General features: G+C 39.9%; 1 protein-coding gene across 1 annotated transcript; it reads right to left on the bottom strand.

The window, feature by feature from the left end:
- Positions 1-5772: 5772 nt before the first annotated feature.
- On the bottom strand, positions 5773-22532 carry eve1 (even-skipped-like1). The gene is given in 4 exon segments (XM_070980532.1): positions 5773-6258; positions 9417-9631; positions 9634-9661; positions 22434-22532. Coding segments are annotated over 4 exon segments (828 nt in total).
- Between the last annotated feature and the right edge of the window lie 1161 nt (positions 22533-23693).

Here is a 23693-nt window from a genome sequence, read left to right on the forward strand (position 1 = left end):
AGTTACAGCTCTCTTTTGATTCTATAAACCTCGCATTGATTTGCCAATGAGGCATAACTGTTGTATTGTAAAAGCCCACACAATGAACACACATTTTATTATTCATACTCTTATTTGTTCATACTTCAATGTTAACAGCTATAACATTTTAAGATCCCTCCTTGAAATGTGCCTCAGAGCAGTTTTTGTGGGTTGAGTTGTGAGAACTATAAAGTAAGGCATATCCAAGCCCACCGTTGTTGAGGAGCACAGTAATGCATTTGGATTGTTTTGTTTCAGACTAAATTACAAAAAGCCAGAGAAGAGCACCGTGGAAAAGAGGTGATTCTTCTCATTGTTGCTTGTTCAATCTTTCGAATGCATCATGATAATAATGTCAAATAATTTCACATTTCTGGTGAAAAGAAAAAAACATCAATAATAATGAAATAAAAGTTTACAGCCGTGCTTGCAGCTCTGTGAGGCTGTACTGAGACTTAGCAGTGCTTCATCTACAGCTACATTCTAATATCAACATGCTAATCTGGCTGTGGCCATTTTGTTGATTGGAGTCATTCATCTCCATGAACTCTTATTTTGAGGCTTTTCCATTGATGCTATGACCTGAGTTACTCTGACAGACTCTGGTCTGTTTGCCTTCTCTGTCTCTCCACAGCCTCATGTCTTTTATATGAATCACCAGCCAACAGACTGATTGACTTTTCTGTCCAAAACCTTTTAAAGCCTCTGCACCATTTACAAGACGAGGGCTACTACACTCTGTGAGGGCTGTTAGACAAAATAAGAGCCACAAGGTACGAAAAGTGCTTTTAAACACAGACTTGTGCATGCATGCACACAGTTTAACACACCGGCAAAAAAAGAGGTATACCTGTATGTACTCACCTATCCCAATTCTCCATTTCTCCAGCTCTCTCTGTCTCATTCTCTATTTCTGTCTTTCACACAGACAGACACACACACACACACACACAGACACACACAGACACACACACACACACACACACACACACACACACACGGCAATTTCAATCTTTTAATCAGTTTATTGCTTCAGTGGACGGTTTGTGTTTTGATTGTAAAACTCCATCAGACGACAGAGAACTACTACAATTAATCAGTGGTATCACTAATATGAATCAGGTCAGAGAGGATATTTTATTCTACTGAGTCAACATGGCAGATTTATGATAAAAGTGACATTTAAAGGTACGTTTCTTTCTGTATCTGTAACTAGATTTCGATTGAAGTACATTTTTAGCCTTTATAATAAATTACAACTGTACATTTAAGTGAATGGAAACAGAAAAACACTAACCTATTAGAAGCAACAGAGCCGTCTGATCTCCAGACAGGGAACTTGTCAGGCTGTATGATCAGTCGAACAATGTTAAGTAAACTGGTTTGAGGTTTGATATTTTCCAGTTTGGCGAGCACATCCCTAAGTGCAGAGAAAAGACACTGAAAATACTATCAGAACAATATTCAGTGTTTAATTTATGGTTTAATTGGTTTAATAATTAATTTAATTTTATTTCAGTCATAATGTAAATAATCCTGCCAAATATAACACATATGTAAATATCTTGGCTAAAAAAGAACATATATCTATGATTGTTTTTGGATCCATCTGCCTATCATGCGAGACCACTGACAAACCTGTCACAAGTACTGGACTGCTGCATTAGCTCATATATGCCTGCTATGAAGTGACTAACGTTGTCATATAATACTTTTTTCAAATGATCAGGCAGATGTGACACTTTAAAACTTAAATAGAATTATAGAATCACATTAGTTTGACATGCAATGATTATGTTACCTTCAAACACAGTCAAATATCTGAATTTAATAATTTAATAACATGATTGTAGAAATTGGCAAGGGCAAGTGGAAGGTTTAGAAAATGTGCAGTATTCCCCATAAATGTGACTACCGTGGCTCTATGGCTCATGCTAACTTGGCTAACTCAGCACCTCTGATTTGGGATAATGAGGACTCCTGCAAAACAGTGTGTATTTGGGCAAGCTGCAAGATCCTCCAACAACTTTACAAATGAACATAATTTTAATAAATGAATCATTTCAGACTCTCTGACTGTCTGAGTCCAACACAAAGTGAACACATACAGAAGATTCCTGGGTGGCCGTTATGGTTTGGGATCTTCCTCTTGCTAGTTGACCAAATCATACAGATTCATCCGCATGCTCACTGGTTTGTTTTCATGTGTGAGGCTGACTTTGACTGTTTTTATATTCTGTCTTTTAAGGATTGTGTTTTCACACCTACCCTGTTTGGTTCAGTACAACCACAACTTAAAGCAGAATCAGTACTACCACAGCATTACCAGTCCGAACAAGAAAATGGACAAAGTGTAGGATTTAATAAAAGTACATATATGATTTTAACATACATTCCAAAGAATTGAATTAAATCTATCTTCTGGTCATGAACTGCCAAGAAACAACCTCATTCTGTAAGCCCTTATTTAAGGAATCATTTTGTAATTGTGGTAAGATGTATGACCATCACCGTGTGAGTGGTGCTGTCCTTGATCTGGTCATCAAACCAAGGTTGAGCTACTGTCTTTTATTTGAGAAAATAAATGAACCCATAGGGTTCAATAAATTGCATCATGATCTGCTGTCAGTCACCAGAATTTAAGGTCTGTCATTGTAGTTATGAATTCCTGCCTTTTATACTTTGTGATTATTGTTTTCATTCAGTCATGGATTGAACAATTGCTGTTTTGAGTGAATAAATAATGATATGTATAATAAGGTAATAATAAGTCTAGCGCAAAAACTAATTCATGATAAAACATTATTTAGTAGATATTTTAGTGAATGTCATCATTTTGAACTCTAAGGAATATAAGTAAGTACAAAGGACCTCAGTCGTAACTTGAACTGTGGTGTCATGAATATAGTGTTAACATGCTGGTTTCTTTCTTTGCACTGTATATGTGCATGTCCACATTAAGTATTCATTCCTTTTTATTTTATCTTAGTTAATACAGACACATTTGAACTGTGTTGGCTCTTTATTAATTAGTTTAATGTCTCACAGAAAATGATCTACATACAATTCATTACTTCACATGTGGTGACACAGTAAAACACCATCTTCCTTCTTCTGGTATGTGAGTGCAAATGGTGTCAGTCATTAGACAAAATGGACAAAACCTGACCAAATATTCTGCTAGCATTCATTCTACAGTAACAATTAGATGAACCCCTTAAACCATAAAGTCAGAGCTACAAAGTAACATGAAATGAGGCCATTGTCGTCTACAGTAACTGCCACTGTTGTGCAACCTGACCAAACGTACAGGTCATATGCTTCTATCTGTGGCTGTGGGTGTGGTGTTAGCAGCAGGAAAAAAGCCTGCCTCTGTTCTGTGGAGTTTTATGGCTGTGTTAGAGTAACGTAACAGAGGATCACTTCATGACTCGTTTGATATCAGAGTAAAGGACAGCAAATTGAAAAAAAAATCATCCTACAGATACACATTGTTTCAAATCTTCAAGTAATTGTTCAGTCACATATCAGGATTATCTTACAGTAAGTGATGACACAGAGACATTAGAAACATTTTCCTGTGATACAGAACATCTTGAATTTCATGATCTTGATCTCGAGTTAAGAACCAGAGATTGTGTGGTTGAACTTTGAGGGAAATGTGCCTATCCACTGTCATTCTGAGAGTGAGATGACAGGATCAATGTCATGTCTGTGTGAAGTACAGTTGGAGTGTACACACACACACACACACACACACACACACACACACACATACATATACACATACAGTTGGAGTGTGTGTGTGTGTGTGTGTGTGTGTATATATATATATATATATATATATATATATATACATAGAGAGAGAGAGAGAGAGAGAGATCCTGTGGGACTTCCAGTGGATGTAGAAATCCCAAGTCACAGTAACATTAGGAAGAAAGAGCAGGAGAAGCTGAGGGTCTCAAGGAGGAGTTGGAGAAGATGTGGGGCATATAGGCAAAAGTGGTCCCAGTAGTGATCGGGCCACTCGGAGCAGTAACCCCCAAGCTGGGAGAATGGCTCCAGCAGATACTGGGAAGAACATCTGAGATCTCTGTCCAGAAGAGTGTACTGCTGGGAACAGCCAAGATCCTGCGCAGAACCCTCAAGCTCCCTGGCCTCTGGTAGAGGACCCGAGCTTGAAGGAGGCAAAACACCGCCCCAGGCGGTGCGAGGAGGGGATTTTTTATACATATATATATATACACACACATATACATACATGTATATAAGCAATGTATATATGTATATAGTTCAAGAGAGGAAACGGATAGGCTCCATCTGATTCTCAGAAAGACAGTGAAGAAGTGTAGCTCACAAATTATTGAAGCATAGCATGAGGCTACAGTTACACTTTCGCACTTACAGTCACACATTTCCACAGAGTTGCATGAGAATTTATTCCATCTGTTTTTTGAACACAGTTTGTGCACTAAGTCCTGTCAGTAAATGCATTCTAGCATGATCATAGAATGACTGAAACTCTGCCAGAGGCGCAACTAATGCACACAACCACTTGGCCTCTAGTTGCACTGGAATCCAATGTGTTCTCACTCCTCTACTCTCCATACATGAAACAGCCAAATATGTCAGTGAATGCAAGTTAAAACTTAAAGTTGAACAAATAAATAAAAGCAGTAGTCATTAGTGGTGCAGCGCAGGAAACAATAGAAAGCAACTCCAAAACCATAATATGTACATTAAAAATCTTCACTTGGTGCAATTGTGCTCTTACAGAGGATGAACTCAAAATATCTCTTTGGATTTCTTTTCTCTTCACCTTCCCTCCTCTGACTCTAAATCACATCAAACAAGCACACTGCCACAAACTAATGTGTGCACACTTACTGTTGCTGCCATTGAAAATCAGCATGGTATGAACCAGCCTTTCTCTAAATGACTGCAGGAATATCTGCTTGTGCTGAAGACTACCACATGTACTTAAACAAAGCTAACCTCTCCACCTGGATGTACAAAAAGTGGTGGGAGGATATCCTCAAAAACAGAAGATCACACTATTCTGTGTGGCTTGCGTTGTGGTTTTTGAAGAATAACAACAAAAAATTAGACCATACTCACTTCGTTCCGAATAGTTTTCCATAGTCTGCGTTTAAAATCAGTTTTTCAGTGAAGTCATTTGTATAAAGTTACCAGTTTAAAATCATGGAAACCTTTAACCCTAGTTCACACTGAAAATGTAATGCCAATCAGATGCTTTTCTGCAGCACCATGACGATATTCATTTCTGCAGTACAATACTGTGGTGTAACTTAACACCAGGCTTAAAAGCATGTGTAGGCTGGCAGTGTGCTCCAGATGAAACTGAATTTGGCAGGTTTTTCACAGACAAAATGTTGGACAACGGTTTTTATTCAGGTAAGTCTACTGGATTTGATAAAATAATTGCACAGCCTACCAGTACACTGCAAATATTTAAACATGTGCTTCCAGTTATTCAGCAGTGTCATGTGAGTATTGTTTTAAGGTGAGACCTTTGAACTGGGTGTTTCTGGTTCTTGTTTTGAGGGGCGCCTGAGTCTCATCTTTAGAGTTCTACAATAGCCAGTGAAACTCTTGGTGTATTGCCGTTGCAACTTGGCAAGCTCCACCATGTAGATAGCATTAATGGAAGTCACAGTGAGTATACTGCTATTTGTTTGCAGCAGCTTATTTGACAGCAGTTTGACAGCCTTGGAGAGTGTCTGCGTGGTGTTACACCATCTCTTCCCTCCGCTCCAGAGCAGCAGGCTGGATGTTGGCTTTGGGACTCCGGGGTTGGCTCAGTCCCAGTGCCTCCCCTCTGGCTTTGAGCAGTTGTTCTGGTCCCCAGTGCAGGCAGAGGGGGCAGGGACATGAGGCGGGGTGGTGCATGATACTGGTGGAGGGGTAGAGAGCTGCAGTGGTTGGAGGCAGCCCTCCTGGACGGTTGTGGTACTGGGAGAGGCGGAGTGCATCCAAGGCTCTCATGGGTGTGCTGTAGCGACTGTGAACTGAGGATGCTGGTGAGGATAGAGCCAGGGGGTAGTGGTGGTGGAGGGGGAGGTGTGGGAGGTGGGGTGGGATGAAGGGATATGGTAAGGTGGAGGAAGAAGAGCCACGGCCCATCAGGAGCGCCCCCAGTGGGTCGACAAGAGGGTGAGGCCATGGCAAGGAGTGTCTCTGCCGTTTGTCCTTCATCCTCCTGTTCTGGAACCACACCTGCAGAGAAGGAGGTACAGACAGCAAGTAGTCATGCTTTACAAATATGAACTGAAGGTGAGCTGATGAAGTTTGGGTGATGACCTGCTTAACAGTATGGCCAGCAGCTGCAGCAGCAGTGGCTCTGACATGACACAAATATTTTTTGATTCAGTGTGATTTACACTTTCAAAGTATGACTGTCTCTGATGTCCATCCTTAATAAATGTCCATAAATTAAATCACAGAAATTGACGCTCCTTATTACTCCAGAACTTTCCTTGAGAATATCACATTTTTTCTTCAACATCAAAGAACTCCAGTGGTAGCTGTCTGAACATCTGTCTGAACATCCATGGGTACACTGAAGCAGGAACTGCTAATAGCTATTCAGCATACATTTAATGGAGCCAAGTAGCCAAAATGTAAACAAATACAGCATAAGCTAAAGAAACAGGGTTGTAGCCCACAGTTAACTAGACTGTACCTGTGGCAACATAATAGGTGCTTCCATTTTACATCCCCCTAAGCCATCAAATTATGAACTGTAGTTCCAAAACTTGAGGGCTGCAGTTGTCTGATTTTGTCTGAGGGGTGTCCAAAGTGTCATTGTCAGCCTCTGGTATAGCACAGCAGACACCAGAGATGTAGGTTTGAGTTTCCTCCCAATGGTTGAACCATGACAGCAATCTTAACCTTACCCTGATAGTTTTAGATGACTAACAAAAGGCCTGTATGAATCCTATTTGGAATGGTAGGTCCTTTATGAAAGCACTGATGTAGTAGTAGTATATACTGTAGTAGTATTTTCATAATAGGATGTTATTTGATACATGCCATTTCCTGTGGTGTTCTTGTTGTGAGTTACCAGAATATAACCACTTAAAGACAGTGGACTTCTTCACTGAACTGTGGGCTAACAGGTTGATTGTTATGACTATTTTTAAAAATATAATAAAATAACATAAAGTCTTCAGACTATTAATTTGTTGAAAATTGGGATATGAATAAATTAAGGCCAGTATGAGAGTCATACTGTTGGTAATTTGATGAAGCTGGGTTCACTGTCAAGCTCTAGTTTATATTTCTGATTTATTTAATTTCCCTCCTGATGAATACTCAGTTATTCATGATTTCAATCAAAACTCCCTTTAATGAACTCAGAGTGCAGAAAGACTGGCTCCAGACCTGTGACTTGTGTGAATGTTGAGAGACATTACACAGGTTCCATAAGTCAGAGGTGCTTACAGTTGGGCTCTGCAGTAATTGCCTTTAATTTGTTGTTAAATTGGAATTCTACTGGCACCCATTGCTAACATGCCAATGTTCTGCAGGTAAAGTTAATATGTTCACAATCATTGGTATTCTAAAATTTGCTAATTAGCACTAAAGACAAAGTACAGCTGAGGCTGATAGGAATGGCATTAGCGTTTGCAGGTCTTTGCTAATAAACCAATCCACCCAAAACCAACAGTTGACTAATTCTTGGTGGTGCAACATTAAAAGTCAAAGGATCACCAAAGTCAGTAAGAGTCATCCTGTGAATTTCGTGGAAATCCAGCAAATATTTGACCAAAAAAGTCAAATTGCTAGTGGCAGAAAAGTGAATGGACCACCAAAGTCTTTAGAATACATAGTGCAGGAACCATGAATATATTACAATGTACGGTCTAACTGCACAAGTGCACAAATTGTTCTGAAAGTTAAACTGAATGTATATAAAATAAAATTTGAATTGCTTTGCTCTCCACCAGATCACACAACATGATTCTGCTTTGCTCTGTTGCAGCTTTAAGATCTCCATCTTCTTTAAGCTTTAACGCTGAAACTGACAAGTTGCCTGTGTGTCTTTCCAGTCCTCAACTATTTTACCAGCTCATAGAATCTCCCGGAAGGCTGTTCTTCTAAAACGTCAGGTGGCAGCGTTTACAAGGCCTCGCTTTCGCATTCCTGCTCTTTCATAAAAGACCCTCCAGTAGCTGGCAGAAAGGTGGGTGCATTTACTGTGTATTAAAGCTGCTGTACTGGGCCAGTGGGCCTCTATGTCAAAAGTTAGACACTGCTAAACCTGTCATTACTCAATCTACCATGCTGATTGAAATGACAAGTAAGAGGAGAGATGATGGAAATCACAGTCATGGGAAATGTTACTGGGGTGTTGCCGCTTACATGAGTAGCTGTCTCAGATCTTTCACTGGCTGTTTTGACTCATCCAAAAGAACAAAACTCTCCTATCATCACCTCTAAAGCACATTAATGAACAAGTTCTATCTTGTTCATTTTATCGAGATGATTGATATTGATTTTGTGATTTAATTTTGGAAGGTTGATCAATAAGTGTAAAATGTTGAACTAGATTTTTGTTTTACATAGGAAGAAGGTGGACAACCACATTCAAAATTTTGTTCAAGGCTCTATGTCTATAACATGAAAGCTGTGTTGAGACTTAAAGGACCAGTGCGTAAGATTTAGTGGCATCTAGTGGTGAGGTTACAGATTGCAACTGACTGAGTACCCCTCACCCTTCCTCTCCACGCATAGGAGCTTAAAATGGCTGCTAAAACGCAAAAAGATGCTCTCTAGAGTCAGTGTTTGGTTTGTCTGTTCTGGGCCACTGTAGAAACATGGCGGTACGACATGGTGGACTCTGTGAAAGAGGACCTGCTCTGTCTGTAGAGATGAAGAGCTCATTCTAAGGTAACGAAAACACAACAATTCTTATTTTCAGGTGATTCTACACAAATAAAAATATAATTAGGAATATTATATTCCATCTCTGCCAATAGATCCCTCAAATCCTCCACACTGGATCTATAAGCCAAACAGTGTACATTGTCTAAATTTCCATCCAGTTACACTATTCCTTAGTCAAGACTTGATTCATTTGCTTGTGTGTGTCACTGTACAGCAGTACATTATTCCTTAGCTGGAATATCAAATGGACCCTTGGTTTGCTGTGTGCTAACTGTGTGGTTCCTGTTTGTGTCAGAATGGGTGCAGTTCACCAATCACAGAGGCCGGTCAGATTCATAGGCCTGATTTAATTGGAGTTCATTTATTTGCTGGTTATAGATTGATGTGTGACGCCACTGTGAGTTAATATTCATTACCCTAATACATGTGATTTCACCCACATTACAAAACGCTCAACCTCACTGACTGCTGGTTAACCACAGTACCTTTATGGTGGTCTCTGGTAGGTTGAGGGCCGTGGCCAGCTCGCAGCGCCGGGGTCTGGAGACGTAGCTCTCCTTGCCGTACTCCTGCTCCAGCCGGGACAGCTGCTCTCTTGTGAATGCTGTCCGGTGCCGCCGGCTTTGGTCGAGCAGGGTGCTGCGTGGGCATGGCTCCGTCTGCTCCTCTCCGCCAGGACCATGCATGACGGCGGCGGCTGCCACCACCGTCGTCTGTCTGCCCTCTGACACTGAAATGATGCATACAGAAGCATGAGCTCACAGGAGGCCTGTGGGGTATTTCACATTAAGGCCTAATGTAAGTTCCTGCCAATCAGTGGATGTGCCTTTGTTGCTGCTGCCCAAATATGTCAGAGTAGGGAAACCAAACTTTAAATAGGCTCTTATCTATTAAGTAGCACAAGTCATATGGCGTTACAGTGCTATATGCTAAATGCCTAATAAATGCATTATACTTGCATGATTGTCACAAAGCTGATCAAGTAAAATACCTACAGGAGAGATTTAGCCATTACTTCGGGGTCCTTCAGATGCCAGGTCCTTTTTTAACAGCTCAAAAAACAAACTTAACATTATTTTATCAGTTTGTTATTTCATGACTTAACTGATTTTATGAGGATAGCTTGTAACTTTATTTTGAGCCGATGATGTTTGATGTTTCAATAAATGACACATGATTTCTGTTTGGCGTCTCAGAGACTCCAGCTGTAAAACCTTATTAAACCCAATAGATTTTCAGAATGCTCTCTATCTGTGATTGGTGCTGACAGGACTTTTTACACAGTGCTACTTCCCAAATCTCAAATAAGTTTATCAAGATTTGTAAAACTTTTTTTTTTTCATAAGAACAAGAGGGAGTTTGTCTGTGGTGTGACTGACCCCAAACATCAGTGACATCATTCTGTGAGGTAACATACTGAACTGTGATGATTTTTTGACAATCAAAGGGAATATTTGCTAATGCATAGCTCATATAACATATAAAACATGAAACAGTTCAGTATATTACTGTATTAACGCTGATTTATAGTAATTTCCACATTTTCTGATGTCCATCAAATGTGGAAAGAAGAATCACCACTTAAATACTTTCTACATACTGGGTTTTAATACGAAATAAAAAATAAATAAAATAAAATAAAAATAAAACGTAGGCCTACTTTAAGGGAAAATCTACTTGATTTTGCAGTTATTATTATTATTTACACATACAGCAGTGAGGTCTGTGGGATCCCGATAATGAGAGAGTAAAGCCAAATGTCAACAAAACGGAAAGCTTTATCAGATTCACGTTTGTATTGAGGCCATTTTACAAATAGGCTACTTTTATACGGGATTAAAACATTGCTTCCACATTTCTCTGCAGCAGAAATACAAACAGTAATCTCTGATATTTCTGATCCTGTTACTTAACTTTTTTTTGGCAGCACTTTGACAAAAGAAGAAATAAGTAAATCCTTGGGTCTTAGTGATGAGCAAAGTTTGCTCACATGCAGCTTTTGCATCTACTTACGCATCAGCCTGTGCTTGTGATCAAAATGTGAAATTCCCTCTTCGTAGTTCTTTTTCCCGGTAGATGTTCAGGTCAAATATCGCTCCTCTGCGCGCAGCTCCGCTCCACAGAGGCCGGTGAGGAGGCTGGCTTCAGTCTGACAAAAACTTCTCCCTCTCTCACTCTCACACACACTTCATCCAGGTCTGCTGAGACAGTCAGGGAGAAGATGAGGTGTTTTTGTCCCGACACCCCCCTCCTCCTCCTCCTCCCTCGCCTCCTCCTTCACCACTGTTCCCTGGGGCTGCTCTCCTCTCCTCCTCTGCCCCTTTCACAGGCGCTCCAGACGGGCCGTGGTGTGCGCGGCGCCCCGGCGCGGCGCCGCGGCCCGGTGAGGTGTTAAAGGTGTTTAGGTATAAAGCCTTTGGTCTCCGTCTCGGCCTTTGTACTTTTGTTATGGAGAATTAAGGACGCGCAGGCAGAGACAGAAGCCAGACCCTCATTGTTTTCCGCCGTTTGATGTGTGCGGGTTTGGAAGTAAATCATTACATGCCTAATGGCTCCAAATTGGCCGAGGTGGAGTGCGGTGGGAAGGGATTATTAATTAAGATAATATTATGTCTCATATTTAATCTTCATTTTATATTTCAGTCTTAGCTTTGTGAAGCTTTTTTCTAAAAAAAAAAAGTTTTCCCCAACTTTCGTAGTCATAGTTGAATTTCACATTTTATTGTGAAATGATGTTTCTCAGTTATGTTGTAAAGTGATGGTATATGAATATTATGGTTTCATAGATTTTCGTGTGTTATGATTATTTTCTAAAGAATAACCGTCCGGGTTTTTTTTGTTGGTGCAGTAAAATAAAATGGGCTGGATATGTATTTTAAACATATCTGGGGTATATACACATTTTATTTTGAAGTTAGGGTTTAGTTAGACTTTTGGAACTTTTGTAATAAGAGACGCAGCACTGGTTTTGATTTTATCACCAGATGATTTGATGAAATGTCTCTTTTGTTTTGATCAGGCGTTTGAATAATAACCAGCTCTGACAATAAAACTCGCCAGGGCAGATTAATTGAGCTTTATATGGCGTAATAGCAGTGCAGTATCAATCAAAACGCGATCCTATAAGTGTATAGCCTTGCCTCCAGTGTCGAAGCTGACCATTGAACCTGTGTTTTGGATCTTATTATGGCTATAATCTGCGTTGATTGTTAATCCAGCGGCCAGATGATGATAAAGAGGACAGGCGCGGGACAGAGACAGACAGACGCCAGGTAGGGTGGAGTCACTGTTACATGCAGGAAATTTATCATTAGAAAAAACACCGAGGTGCTATAAAAGAATCACATTGAGTTATTCAGAGCAGTCCTGTAATGCTGCACAGTATTAGAATCATTGGTGAGATTATTGATGTGAACAGAGTAACACAAGCTCCTCTCAAACTTAACAGTTTAACAGTTTTCTCTGTGGGAATGGTGGCTGCCTTATGTTTATGATGCTGAGAAACCCTGTTTTCACCTTTGTGTTGAGTTGGGTTCCACAGACCCCACTGCTGTAGGTGTAAAAACAATTGGCAGATTTTTTTTCTTGTCAAATGGATATTTATTTCTTTTCCTTTTAATTCATCAAAGCCCATTAAGTATTAAAGTGGTAACCCTTCTCTTGGTCACAGACTGGGCTGCACTTTTTAAAGTGACATATCAATATGAAAGTTAAATCTGAAAATATAAATATGAATACAATATGACCATAAATCATTGTATTACACCAAATAAGGAAATATTTAATGTTTTATATGTTATATGGGCTAAGCATAAACAAATATACAGTAGCTATAATCCTTTTCCTTTTGTTTACCATAAAGTTATTCACAGGGACAGTAAATGTGCATTTATTCTTCAGAGGGTCGGGGTCGGGGTCAGTTGGAGCCCAGAGAGGTTGAACTCCCTGTTAGAGCTCTTATGAATGGGATTTGAGTAGCACTGTGTAAAAATTCCTGTCAACAGTAATCACTGATATAGCATTTAAAAATCTATTGAATTCACCCAGGTTTCACAGCTGGAGCCTCTGAGACTCTGAACAGAAGTCATGTGTCATGTCTTTTCTGGAGCAGACTTTTGAAACATGTCATCAGTACAAAATCATGATTAAAAGCGATTCTCATAAAATGAGTAAATCATGTGAAGTATCAAACTAATAAAACAATGTTGTTGTTGCACAGCAGTGTTGTTGTACCAATCCATAAGAGGCAGAATGAAAGCCTGCTGTTGATGAAGGGGTACTCCAGTGAGTACGCACTGCACTTCCATAAAGTTGGGGGAGTAACAAGAGACAGATTAACAAGACTAAGAGTCTACAGCCATGGTAGCTGTGTGGGGCCGTACTTGAGCGAAACACATCATCATGCTTACATACCAGTGATAATGGTAGCATATTGATGTTTCACAGCTATGGTGTTTAACATGTTCATTATGTTAGTTTAGCATACTAGCACGCTAACATTTGGCAATGCGTGCTAAACACTATAGCCAAGGCTTGTGGGAATGTTGTTAGTTTTGCAGGTATTTGGTCATAAAAGTATTGGATAAGCCAAAATTTGAACAGATGGTGGCACTGGATGAAAAGTCAGGAGATCAAAGTAATAGAGTTCTTCCTCTGAGGACCATGAATGTGTTTACCAGATTTCACAGCAAACCATCAAATAGTTGTGGAGATACTTCAGTCTGGACCAAAGTGGTAGACCAAGAGAATGAGATTGCCATGCCTAAAGCCACTCAGCCAGCATGACCGAAAACAGAAAAGTCAAAAACATATGACATATTCTGACTTTTGTACATGCCATGTGCAGAAGTGGTCCTGGATATATTGGGACTTAAAGGAAAGTGCATATCTGCTGATGGCAAATACTTCTCTAAGAAGTAGAATGTACCATTATTTACTTTGATCAATTATTTCTGTTTTGTACATTGCTGAAAAACAAAAGTTGTTTTGGAGATGTTTATTTAGCTTCTTTGAGTGGCAGTGGCAGTTGCAGGAACAGCCTAAGCCACCACGTACTGCCACTGCCTGTATTGGTCAAGCCCCCAAAAGCCTGGATCTTACAATGCCAATAATGCGAGTTGATTGCATCCTTTGTTTGACCGTTCCTGCACAGAAATGGCAAACTTTTTAATCCACGTGTCTATTTCATGGGATTTCTCTGAGAAATCTGAAGTATCCAAACCCAAATAATTAAACTGATCATCATTTGTAAAGTCAGTTGAGTACCTCTTTAATATATTACAAATATCAATTTTAACAAGCCATTTAAATGAGTATTTTTTGTCATTTTATTTTGGTAATAATAAGAGAGGCATTTCTGTGGTCAGGTAGGCTGTTGTCACTGAAATGTACCTAATGTTAATGAAATGAAGCGACACTGTTATACCAGCAGGGAGATTTGGTTTATTATATATTTGATTTTGTTAATGTTCAGCGACCTTTGTTGTCATGATTACAATAACAACCACATGGTTAAGTTCAGGTTATGAATAAGACACACACACTGAGTGTGAAACAAACAGCTGTTTCCTGGGTTAAAGTGTGACATTTCATTGGCCCATCTATCTATCCATCAACTTGGAACTGTAACGTCACACTAGAGTCAAAATTTGTGTGACTGCTGAAGAGCTTTGTCACGTGTACATGAAGAGATGTTTTGCAGGATTTGCTGAAATGACTGATGCTGTCATTTTTTTGGTGGGACAGTCTCATGTTTTACCTCTGAGACCCCAGTGCCCTCCCACTGGATCGGTCAGGACAAACGTTTGCTGTGAATGCAGCCAAACTGAACACCACAGGACTTTATTTCAAACAGCAGTGAAGATACAAAGCTTCCAAAAATGCCACATATGTCAGACTGAATTTTGAGAGTATCTGTTTGAAATTAAAGACAAGACATCAAGAATATTTGCTTTGGATGGACTGCTGCAGCCATAAAGCATTCAGGCTCCTGGGTTTGAATATTTCACTCATTTCATAAAGCTTTAATGAAAAGTGAAACAAGCTGAGACAGAATATATTCTTTACTGTCAGATAGTGTGGAATAAGGTGATCTTTTCTTAAAGCTATTTAGTGTAAGAGGAAATAAAGGGAAAGCTGAATTTTAACTACAAAATGAGTGCATAACTTGCCAGCTGATGTGGTGATGTGTGAATTGCCCTCTCTGTGTTACGTCCTTTATTAATTCTGGCTCAAATGTAAAAGCATTGTGAGCAGGTTGCTGAAGGACACTTTAGCAGGACCTCACAGTGACAAGGTTTAAACTCCACAGCCTCTGATCCAGTATGTCTCCACTCAAAATCTAGTAGCTTGCTTTCTGTCTCTTTGTTAAATCCAAAGTTGTGTTTTTTTTTTCTCTTTGTAGTAGACACTGGAACAATGTGAAAATGGCTTTCTTGTGTTTTGAATATTGGTGGTTAGATAAATGTTCTGACCTCCGATTGAGGTCACAGGAATAAAGGTTGGGAGGCTGTCATTTAGAGCAATGAAGTGTCCTGTTCTGCGAGTGATCAAACACTTACACTCTGTCTTCATCACCATATCCATATTTGAAGAACAATGCACATGTTGCATTACTTCTCAATACAACATGTGTTAGACATATGTAACTCGGCTGCACATGTTGCTGTAATGTTTTGAGAGCTTACAGAAAATGTGTTGTCCCTAAGTACACCCTCATACTGAACATGTTAAAAATGAACCAACCTAGCAGGGTTTGTGCAACATATGCTAATGCATTAATGTAAAATTATAAGGTTTTCATGAATTTTACTCGTGGTGTAGGCCCATACTAGTAATGACCTGATGACTGGCATCCTTCATTGACTGATGATTTGAAGCTTCATCTGTACCTTTATTTCTTCAAGATGATGGGTAACAATCCAGTCTTAGGTGACGTCTTCTCTTTCAGGACTGCTAAGGTTTGTCTCAAATATGTGGAGACAAGCAGTTGACCTAATTGTACACACTGTTATCACATCTCGTCCATATATCACAGCTGAAGTGTCTGCTAGCAGTGTTTCGGGGGGAGGAGGTTATTAAGCGTTTCATTCATGTATTTGGATTCCAGCAGCCTTCATCCTGACAAAAACACCCATGATCTCTTAAAGCCTTGAAATGGTTTAGTGGTCAATGTGGTTCTGTAAAACTCAGGGAAAACAGTTGTTTCCATCATCTGTTGAGGTTACATAAGTCAGTATGTTTGTGCGCTGACATGTTATAATGGTTTGATCAGCCATACAGAAGGTTGACATTGGATGAATTTGCAAAAGCCCTGATTATGATTATGATTATGGTAAAGTTTTCTTTCTACAATATCTGCACATGGTGACTACAGTATGGTTATGGCACATAAACTGTGGTTAAAGTACAATCAGTATTAGGTAACTAAAACACAACATATTTTTCAACTATGGAAACTTGGCTATATGCAGACTTTGTGTTTCAACTGTTTTTTAAAAGCTGAATGTTTCAGATACAGCATACTGTACATTATTAAGGCAAGCCCAAAACACACATTGTCATTTCCATATGCTGTTTATGAACAAATAAATCTGTCATTTGATGCGTCAGTAACAGTAAATTTATGAAAGGTCAACAGGAAGAGGGTGCTCCTGCTCCTCCCTTTGATTGTTGTGTTCCTTGTCCCTGAAAGTACCTGGAGCTTGGATTTCGGATCACCTCCTGGTGTTACAAGTTAGTTCCAAGAACTCAACCCAAAGCAAACAAAGCAGAACCCATGCCAATGACGACATGTTACATTAGGTTGTTGAGTTTCCATTGTGGAACAGTTTTAAGGTTAGGGTATAGTTAAGGTTTGGACACTGAAACACTTGGTATAGGTTAAGGAAAGATCTTGGGTGTGGTCCAAAAATTTGGATTGTAATGGGAACAAAAGTTGGCATCGCTTCACACCAATCCATCGACCTCCACAGCCTTATTTTCCACTTCACTGCATGCAACGATGAAGACTACTAAGATAACGTCTCATTTCCAGGTTTCCTAACACGTGCCTGATGTATGGTTAGACATTTGACACCAAAGCTTATTACCTGTAATATCCTGATGCTTTGCAAAATGACACATGCTGCATGTGCATGTGTTTTTAAAGTAGGTTTAGGAGCAAAAACTACTTGTTTAACGCTAGAGGAAAACTGTGGTCATGGTTTAAAAAAACATGGTTTGAAGTGGGAGACACACGGTGGTCTCCCATGTCATAATGAGACACTTTGTTAACCCAACCATCCACAGAAAGATCTTTTATGTTGTTGTACCAATGTCAAACTACCTACATTTTTGCCTCTGACAGACACAAGCCACAAGAGGTATTGTTCAGGTGTGTAAACATAGGTGGTTTCAGGCATTTTAACCAATGACAAATGCTGTGGTCTTCATTGTGTGGAGGTCTTGACATCCATCACATATCCATATCAGGTTTCATAAGGAGACTTTTATTAGACTCTGTTCTGCTTTTGCTCTGGCAGATTATTGATGATGTTTAAGGCTGAATTTGTTGTTCTCACAGGCAAAATGTCCTGACTGGGTTTAAAATAGTACAGTAGGTGGAAAGTTGCCTTGCTTGGAGCAATTGGGGACAACATTGTTTCTCATTGACTTTGATGATCCAGACTGCATCCGGATCAGATTCCCACCAGCTGTTTCTTTTCATGCTGTCATTTCAGCAGCCATAAACTGACACCTCATCCCAAAATCGATAGAAGTTACGATGGTCTGTAATTAACTGACTAACTGACTACAGTGGCAAGTACTCTGTTGCACATATGCTTCAGAAGAGCAGATTACTCCCATTATGGACTGCAGAGTGATGGAGGGCGTATAAGAAACACATGCCATGCAGAAGGAAGGATAACTCCCATTACAGACACCTATTGAGCACATATTTCTTTTACATGAATAAACAGCTTATTTGTGACTGTGCATGCTGATGAGATTTTCTTGTTGGCTTTGATTTTACTCAGGACCAGGACTTTTCAGAGATGTAATGCTTTCCATTGTTTGCGGTTTCACTCTGCCAAACCCTTTTATCCCGAAGGATTGGTAGTTTTGATCAAATGATCAAAGTACACTGTTGTATCTGTAAAACATATGGCTATTGAATCTGCTTTATCATCACACTCTGGTATTTTACCATCCATACTTATGCTGAGTCTGCCATGCACACTTACTGTGATCACACTTACTGACTGACCCAGATTTTGTTCATGGTTTTGCCTTTGGTGTTGTAAGAGTACCCACTTCCTATCAAGCTGCTTTTCCTAAATCAATGACATCCTTCATTGACCTGAATGTTCTCTCACAAACCACAACCTGTTGCATAGTTTGAATTCTAACTCGAAGGAGACTTTCAGAATGATGATTTCACTTCACGCAGCACAGGAATGGGTTGATGTGTTGCTACATGGTGCAGCAGGATAGGTGAAGAAGATTAAATACATTAAGTTTGAAGGCTTATCAACTGCTTGCACGCCATGCAGCAGTTTATATTTCATCGTTTTGCTCCTGTGGATAGTTAAAAGCTTACCTTGCAAGCTGGATTCACGATCGTGAAATCACGAGATCATCCAATCCAAGAATCCATCTTGCCAGTGCATCCATTTATGCACTTTTTTGCTAAACCACAGTGGTTTGGCCCAATCAGTGTTCGATGAAGACATACAGACATAAGACATAAAAAGGTTAGCATAGATGCTGCTATAGCACTACTTATAACTGCACTGACAGCTTTGCTCCATGGAAAAGATGTTTTTGCTCCTCACCCGACTGGCTTCGGCAAGAGTCCCACTCCAACATATGGTTCGTTGATCTGATTGGATTAAATTAATCCGTAACGGACAGTGACAGGCAGATGATTCATCCAATCAGCAGCCAAGTATTTTTTTGAAAGTTCCCGCCTTTTTCCAAATAAGTTCCATGGACAACTTCCCTGATGGTTCTGTGTAACAAGCCAGCTGGTGCATCAGGTTAAGTTAAAGTGACTAGAATCTCTACTTTTATGTACTTTTACAACGGATCAAATAACTATGTGTAATGTGAAATGTGTTACTTGTAGTAATGAACCCACAGAAGAATTAGCACCAACAGTTGTCCTCAGCTCTACAGAGCATTTTAATGTTTTTAAGCTCATTGTTAAGTTGTCTGGACTGTAACTTTACTGTTTTGGTTCACTGTCACAACTCCCATAGTGGTGCTGACTGCAGCAGGCAGCTTTTTTTTTTTTTTTTTTTTTTTTGCTGATAAAGCTAAAAACCCTCTGTACACTACCTGCTCAGCACCAAACAGAAGGCTGTCCCAGTTTGAGACTAACTGGTGAACATAGTTCAGCACTTGCAGCAAAAGAGCCTGGTATTTCCCTCATGAGTTGGTGGAGACCAAAAACAGGCCAATAGAGAATGAATATTGGACTTACATTCACCAGGTGACCACAAACATGATTTCAAATGAATGCTATTGTTGCTCTGTGTGTGCTGGTACAGTATTAGCATGGCATTATGGACATAAAACATAAGAAAACACAAAAACAATGCATTAGTGCATAAAATATGATATGACATAAAAATGCTCAAATTTCAGAATATGAAAAATTCAAAATATGAGGCCATTAAATGTTAATCTATACTTGATCTGACTTAATGCAGTTGATTCACTTTTTTTTTTTTTTTCTGTAACATTTCTAATGCTCCCACGTGAGACTTGGGAGCATGGGGAGCATCAACCAGTTATTTCTTGGTTATCCTGCAATATAATCCTAAAGTTACCCCAGATAAATACAGATGTCGTAGGTTTATAGTGTACAGCTCATTTTGAATTAGCTGAATTGACTATATTAGAATACTGTTAATTATATTCCAGAGTTTTAAACAACTACTAAGTGTGCATGGATCAATTTTTCATACCAGCCTTTCTTTGTCTCATAAGTGCCGGAAAAACACTGACCAACCCATCTTTGTGCTTTTTTAAAAGTAATTTTGGGGGCATTTTTCCATCATGAGTTAAGAGTGGACGGTGAAGAGATGACAGGAAATAAGGGTAGAGAGAAATGACAAAAGTCTTAGCTATGAATGACATGAAAACAGTTGATTGTCAGCGCCACAAAATCCTAGTATGAAGATATCTGGCAGGGTATTGTGTTGGCTAATAACATGCGAGTGTACATTGCATTTTTTTTTTTTTTTTTTAGCACAGGGCAGATTTCAGGCTGAGCACTCCATTAGTGTGGATATACAAGTCTAATACTGAGAGGAAAAGACGTGTTTTCAGATTCAGCACTAATACTGGCTTTGTGGCTATCATGGAATATAATTCATTAAGGACATGTTATGACAGAGAGTGCTGTGATCAATCCCATCTTCACTAATCCACTCCAGTGTTTACAGATGACAGGATGAGATGCCTGATGATCCCTGTAGGGCTAATTACATCAGTCAAGTCACATGTCACTGCAGTAACACTAGCTGAATATCAATGCAGCGGCGTTACTGTTGACCTCTCTCAAGTTGCCTTGGAGGAAATAATCTTCACACTGAACTGAGGAGACCAGCTCCTTCTCACTTACCACTTGGTGCTTCTCCTTGCATGCATCAGTTAAGATGTGCAGCTGTTCATTTTTCATTTCTCTCAGCTGACTCTGCTGCAGATTATAGTGCTGCCCAGATGTTTGCTCAATAAATCACTGGGCTTTGTGTTAAGAGTCAGTGAAAGCAGCTGCTGCTATGAACAACAGCAGGGACAACAGAACTTATTATCTCTCAAAAATGTGCGACTATCACGCAGCAGCATTTTACAACATGTTGGAAATAATCATATTATCACCACGGCTGCAGTTTGCCCTTCTGTGATCTTTTCTAGTTCACTTGGTTATTTCCTACTTTGACCTGATCTTTTGTAGTGGCTCGAGCTCTAGGGTTGTATCTTTGTTGACCTACTGTGAGCTCATGATCAGACTCCTGATGGTCTGATATGGGGACAGACCAGGAAATATTGTATGCATATTACCCCACTCTCTATTAGATTACAATAGGTTGACACACCAGTAACAAAATTAATTTGCATTACAAGATGTAATCTTAGTTATTGAGAACCTTTCTTTCTTTCTTTTGGAAAAGAAAATATTAATTTTGCCCATTGTCCATTAAGGTAGAATTTCAGCATGGAAGTTCATTCTAAAGAGGAACTCCACCAATTTCACACATCAGTATCAGCTCACTCTGACAAAAGACACCCAAGTTGCATTAAAGACAATGCAGGATAGTGTTTTTGGAGCTTAATCCATTAGAACAAAGTCCATGCTCAGACAGAAATTGGCATTCACACATTCACCATATCTGTCCACACATACAGATAGAGAGTAGCAGGCAGTCTCTGGCTCTCATGAAGCTGTGGCTCTGTGTATGCGTTGTGTTGAACATGTCATTTGCATACTCAGCTTGACAGTTGTTTTCTGAAGTAGCCATACTATACACCATGAAGTGGTTCATTTCCTATTGAACATTCTGGTTCCCCAAGTGCAGAATAGATTTTTCTGTCTTTTTTTGAATGTGGCATGCATTGTTGAAACTGTTTTAATACAATAGTGATGCCTGGGTGGTTAACACTAGTTGTCTTTTATGCTGCATCAGAGGACATTTGCATGAAGTTGATATTTTCTCCACTTTTCCCTGTAGTGCCACCGATTACCTTCTAAAAATCTTTTGCTCAGACAGGCTGCAGCACCAGGTCCCATTCACAATAGTAACATGAGTCCAAATTTGTGAGCCACGCCAGCAGCTCTGTGTGCTTGTACTGCAAAATGGTGCTTTAAATGATAAATGCAACGTCATCATACTAAACACAAAGCACAGCTGAGGTTTCTTGGAGTGTTCTTATTTTTGCAGGTATTTGGTCATGAACCAAAGCACTGGACAAATTAAAATTTTGACCAGATGGTAGTGCTGATCAGTAAGTCAGAGGATCACCAAAGTCATTTGGATACATTGTGTGAGAACTGCATGTCAACAGAATTTACTGCCAATCAATATTTCAGTGTACCAATATTGTCATTACTAGAGAATGTGTTGGCTTTGTCCAGATACCTGAGGTTCATTCTTTATTTAAAAATCTCAACTGAAGCTCCACTAACTAACTTTGAATAAGCTTTTAACCACATCTCATGGTCTTCATCAGAGAATGGTGTTGGCTCAGCTGCTCCCTTGTGTGGCTGGACTGTAAGAACATCAAATCAAACTTTATTTCTATAGCACCTTTCATACATAAAAATACACCACAAGTTGCAAGCAAGCAACTACCCCCCCCAATACACCCGCAGACCTACATCATGCACACACACCCACACACAACCACACACACACACATACCCACACACACCCACCCCAACGAAACTGTCGGTGTAATAACATGGCAGGGCACCCAGGCATCATGAGAGGAAAAAGAAAAAGAAAACCACCTACAGGGAGCTCATCCACACTGCGAAGGATCACAGCCCATGACCACAGGGAGCGCTGCCGCAACAGAGACCCCCGACCCAGATAAACCGGGGTGGACCCCATACATAATGCAGAGCCCCCTGGTACCCTGACCTGGGCAGACCGGGATGGACTACACACAGGGGAGAGCCCCCCAGTCCTCCGGGCCCGAGGGGTCCCAGTACGACGCCGCGGTGGGCAGACTAGACACCCCTCCCAGCGTGGAGGCCCCCCATGAGGGAGCACTGGAGCTAAAACCTAGAAGGCCAGAGTCTTCAAGTTACAAACAGTCATCATTTTCCATCATTCAGCTGGGACACCCTAAAGACAGGACCCCTCTGAATGGAGCAGAAACAGGGCTTTTGGTACATGATGGATGTACATAATGTTTGCTTGTCTAATGGCTGTGGCTCACCCTCTCTGGCCCCTGCAGTTGACATATGTATAAAGTAGATACAGTCCGTTTACCATTTTGTGTGGCTTTGTTGCCCATCTTCAGGCTGCCTGTGTCTCACTTTTAGACCTCTTTCTACAGTAAATACACAGAGACCAACTGGAAATAGGAGTCAGACACCTTGTATGTGTGAACACATATTGACCAATAAAGCTGATTCTGATTCTGTTTCTGATTCAAAGCACTTGCATATCATTTTTCCTTGACTGTGAAAAAGCTTTAGGCAAATTATGAAAATGGCATTTATGTTGTACAACAGTTTTTTTTTAGACATTACTTTAGACATTATTACTTGTACAGCAATGATATTTAGAAAAGTAGATGGTAAAAGCCTGTACAAACACTGCAAATTCTTAAGTGAGCCCGCTCTTACAATACAGGATTCCTGTCTGTGCCCATTGTTAAATAGAAGTCAGCTGGCTGCAGGGCCTTTATCCTGCCGCCTTTTCTCTGGAATAACTTCCCTGCTGACATTAGACAGTCTGACTCAGCTGAGTCCTTTCATTCCAACGTCAAACTCGTCTTTTTGCCAAAACTTGTACCAGGTACCATTTTCTTGTAGGCATTTTGGTCTCAGCCTCAATATAAACTAATATGTAATAACTAAGAATAACTCAGGAGAGTGCAGATTAAGCTTACAGTTAAGATGATAGTGAAGATAACAAAAACAGGGATTTATTGTCATGTACTTTGTGTAATATTAATGAATCGTAACGTATCATGTATGGTATGCTCTGATTCAAGGTGAGGACAAACTTTTTATATAATAATAATAATAATGATAATAATAA

The sequence above is a fragment of the Chaetodon trifascialis genome, chromosome 15 (assembly GCF_039877785.1).
Source record: "Chaetodon trifascialis isolate fChaTrf1 chromosome 15, fChaTrf1.hap1, whole genome shotgun sequence".
NCBI lineage: Eukaryota > Metazoa > Chordata > Actinopteri > Chaetodontiformes > Chaetodontidae > Chaetodon > Chaetodon trifascialis.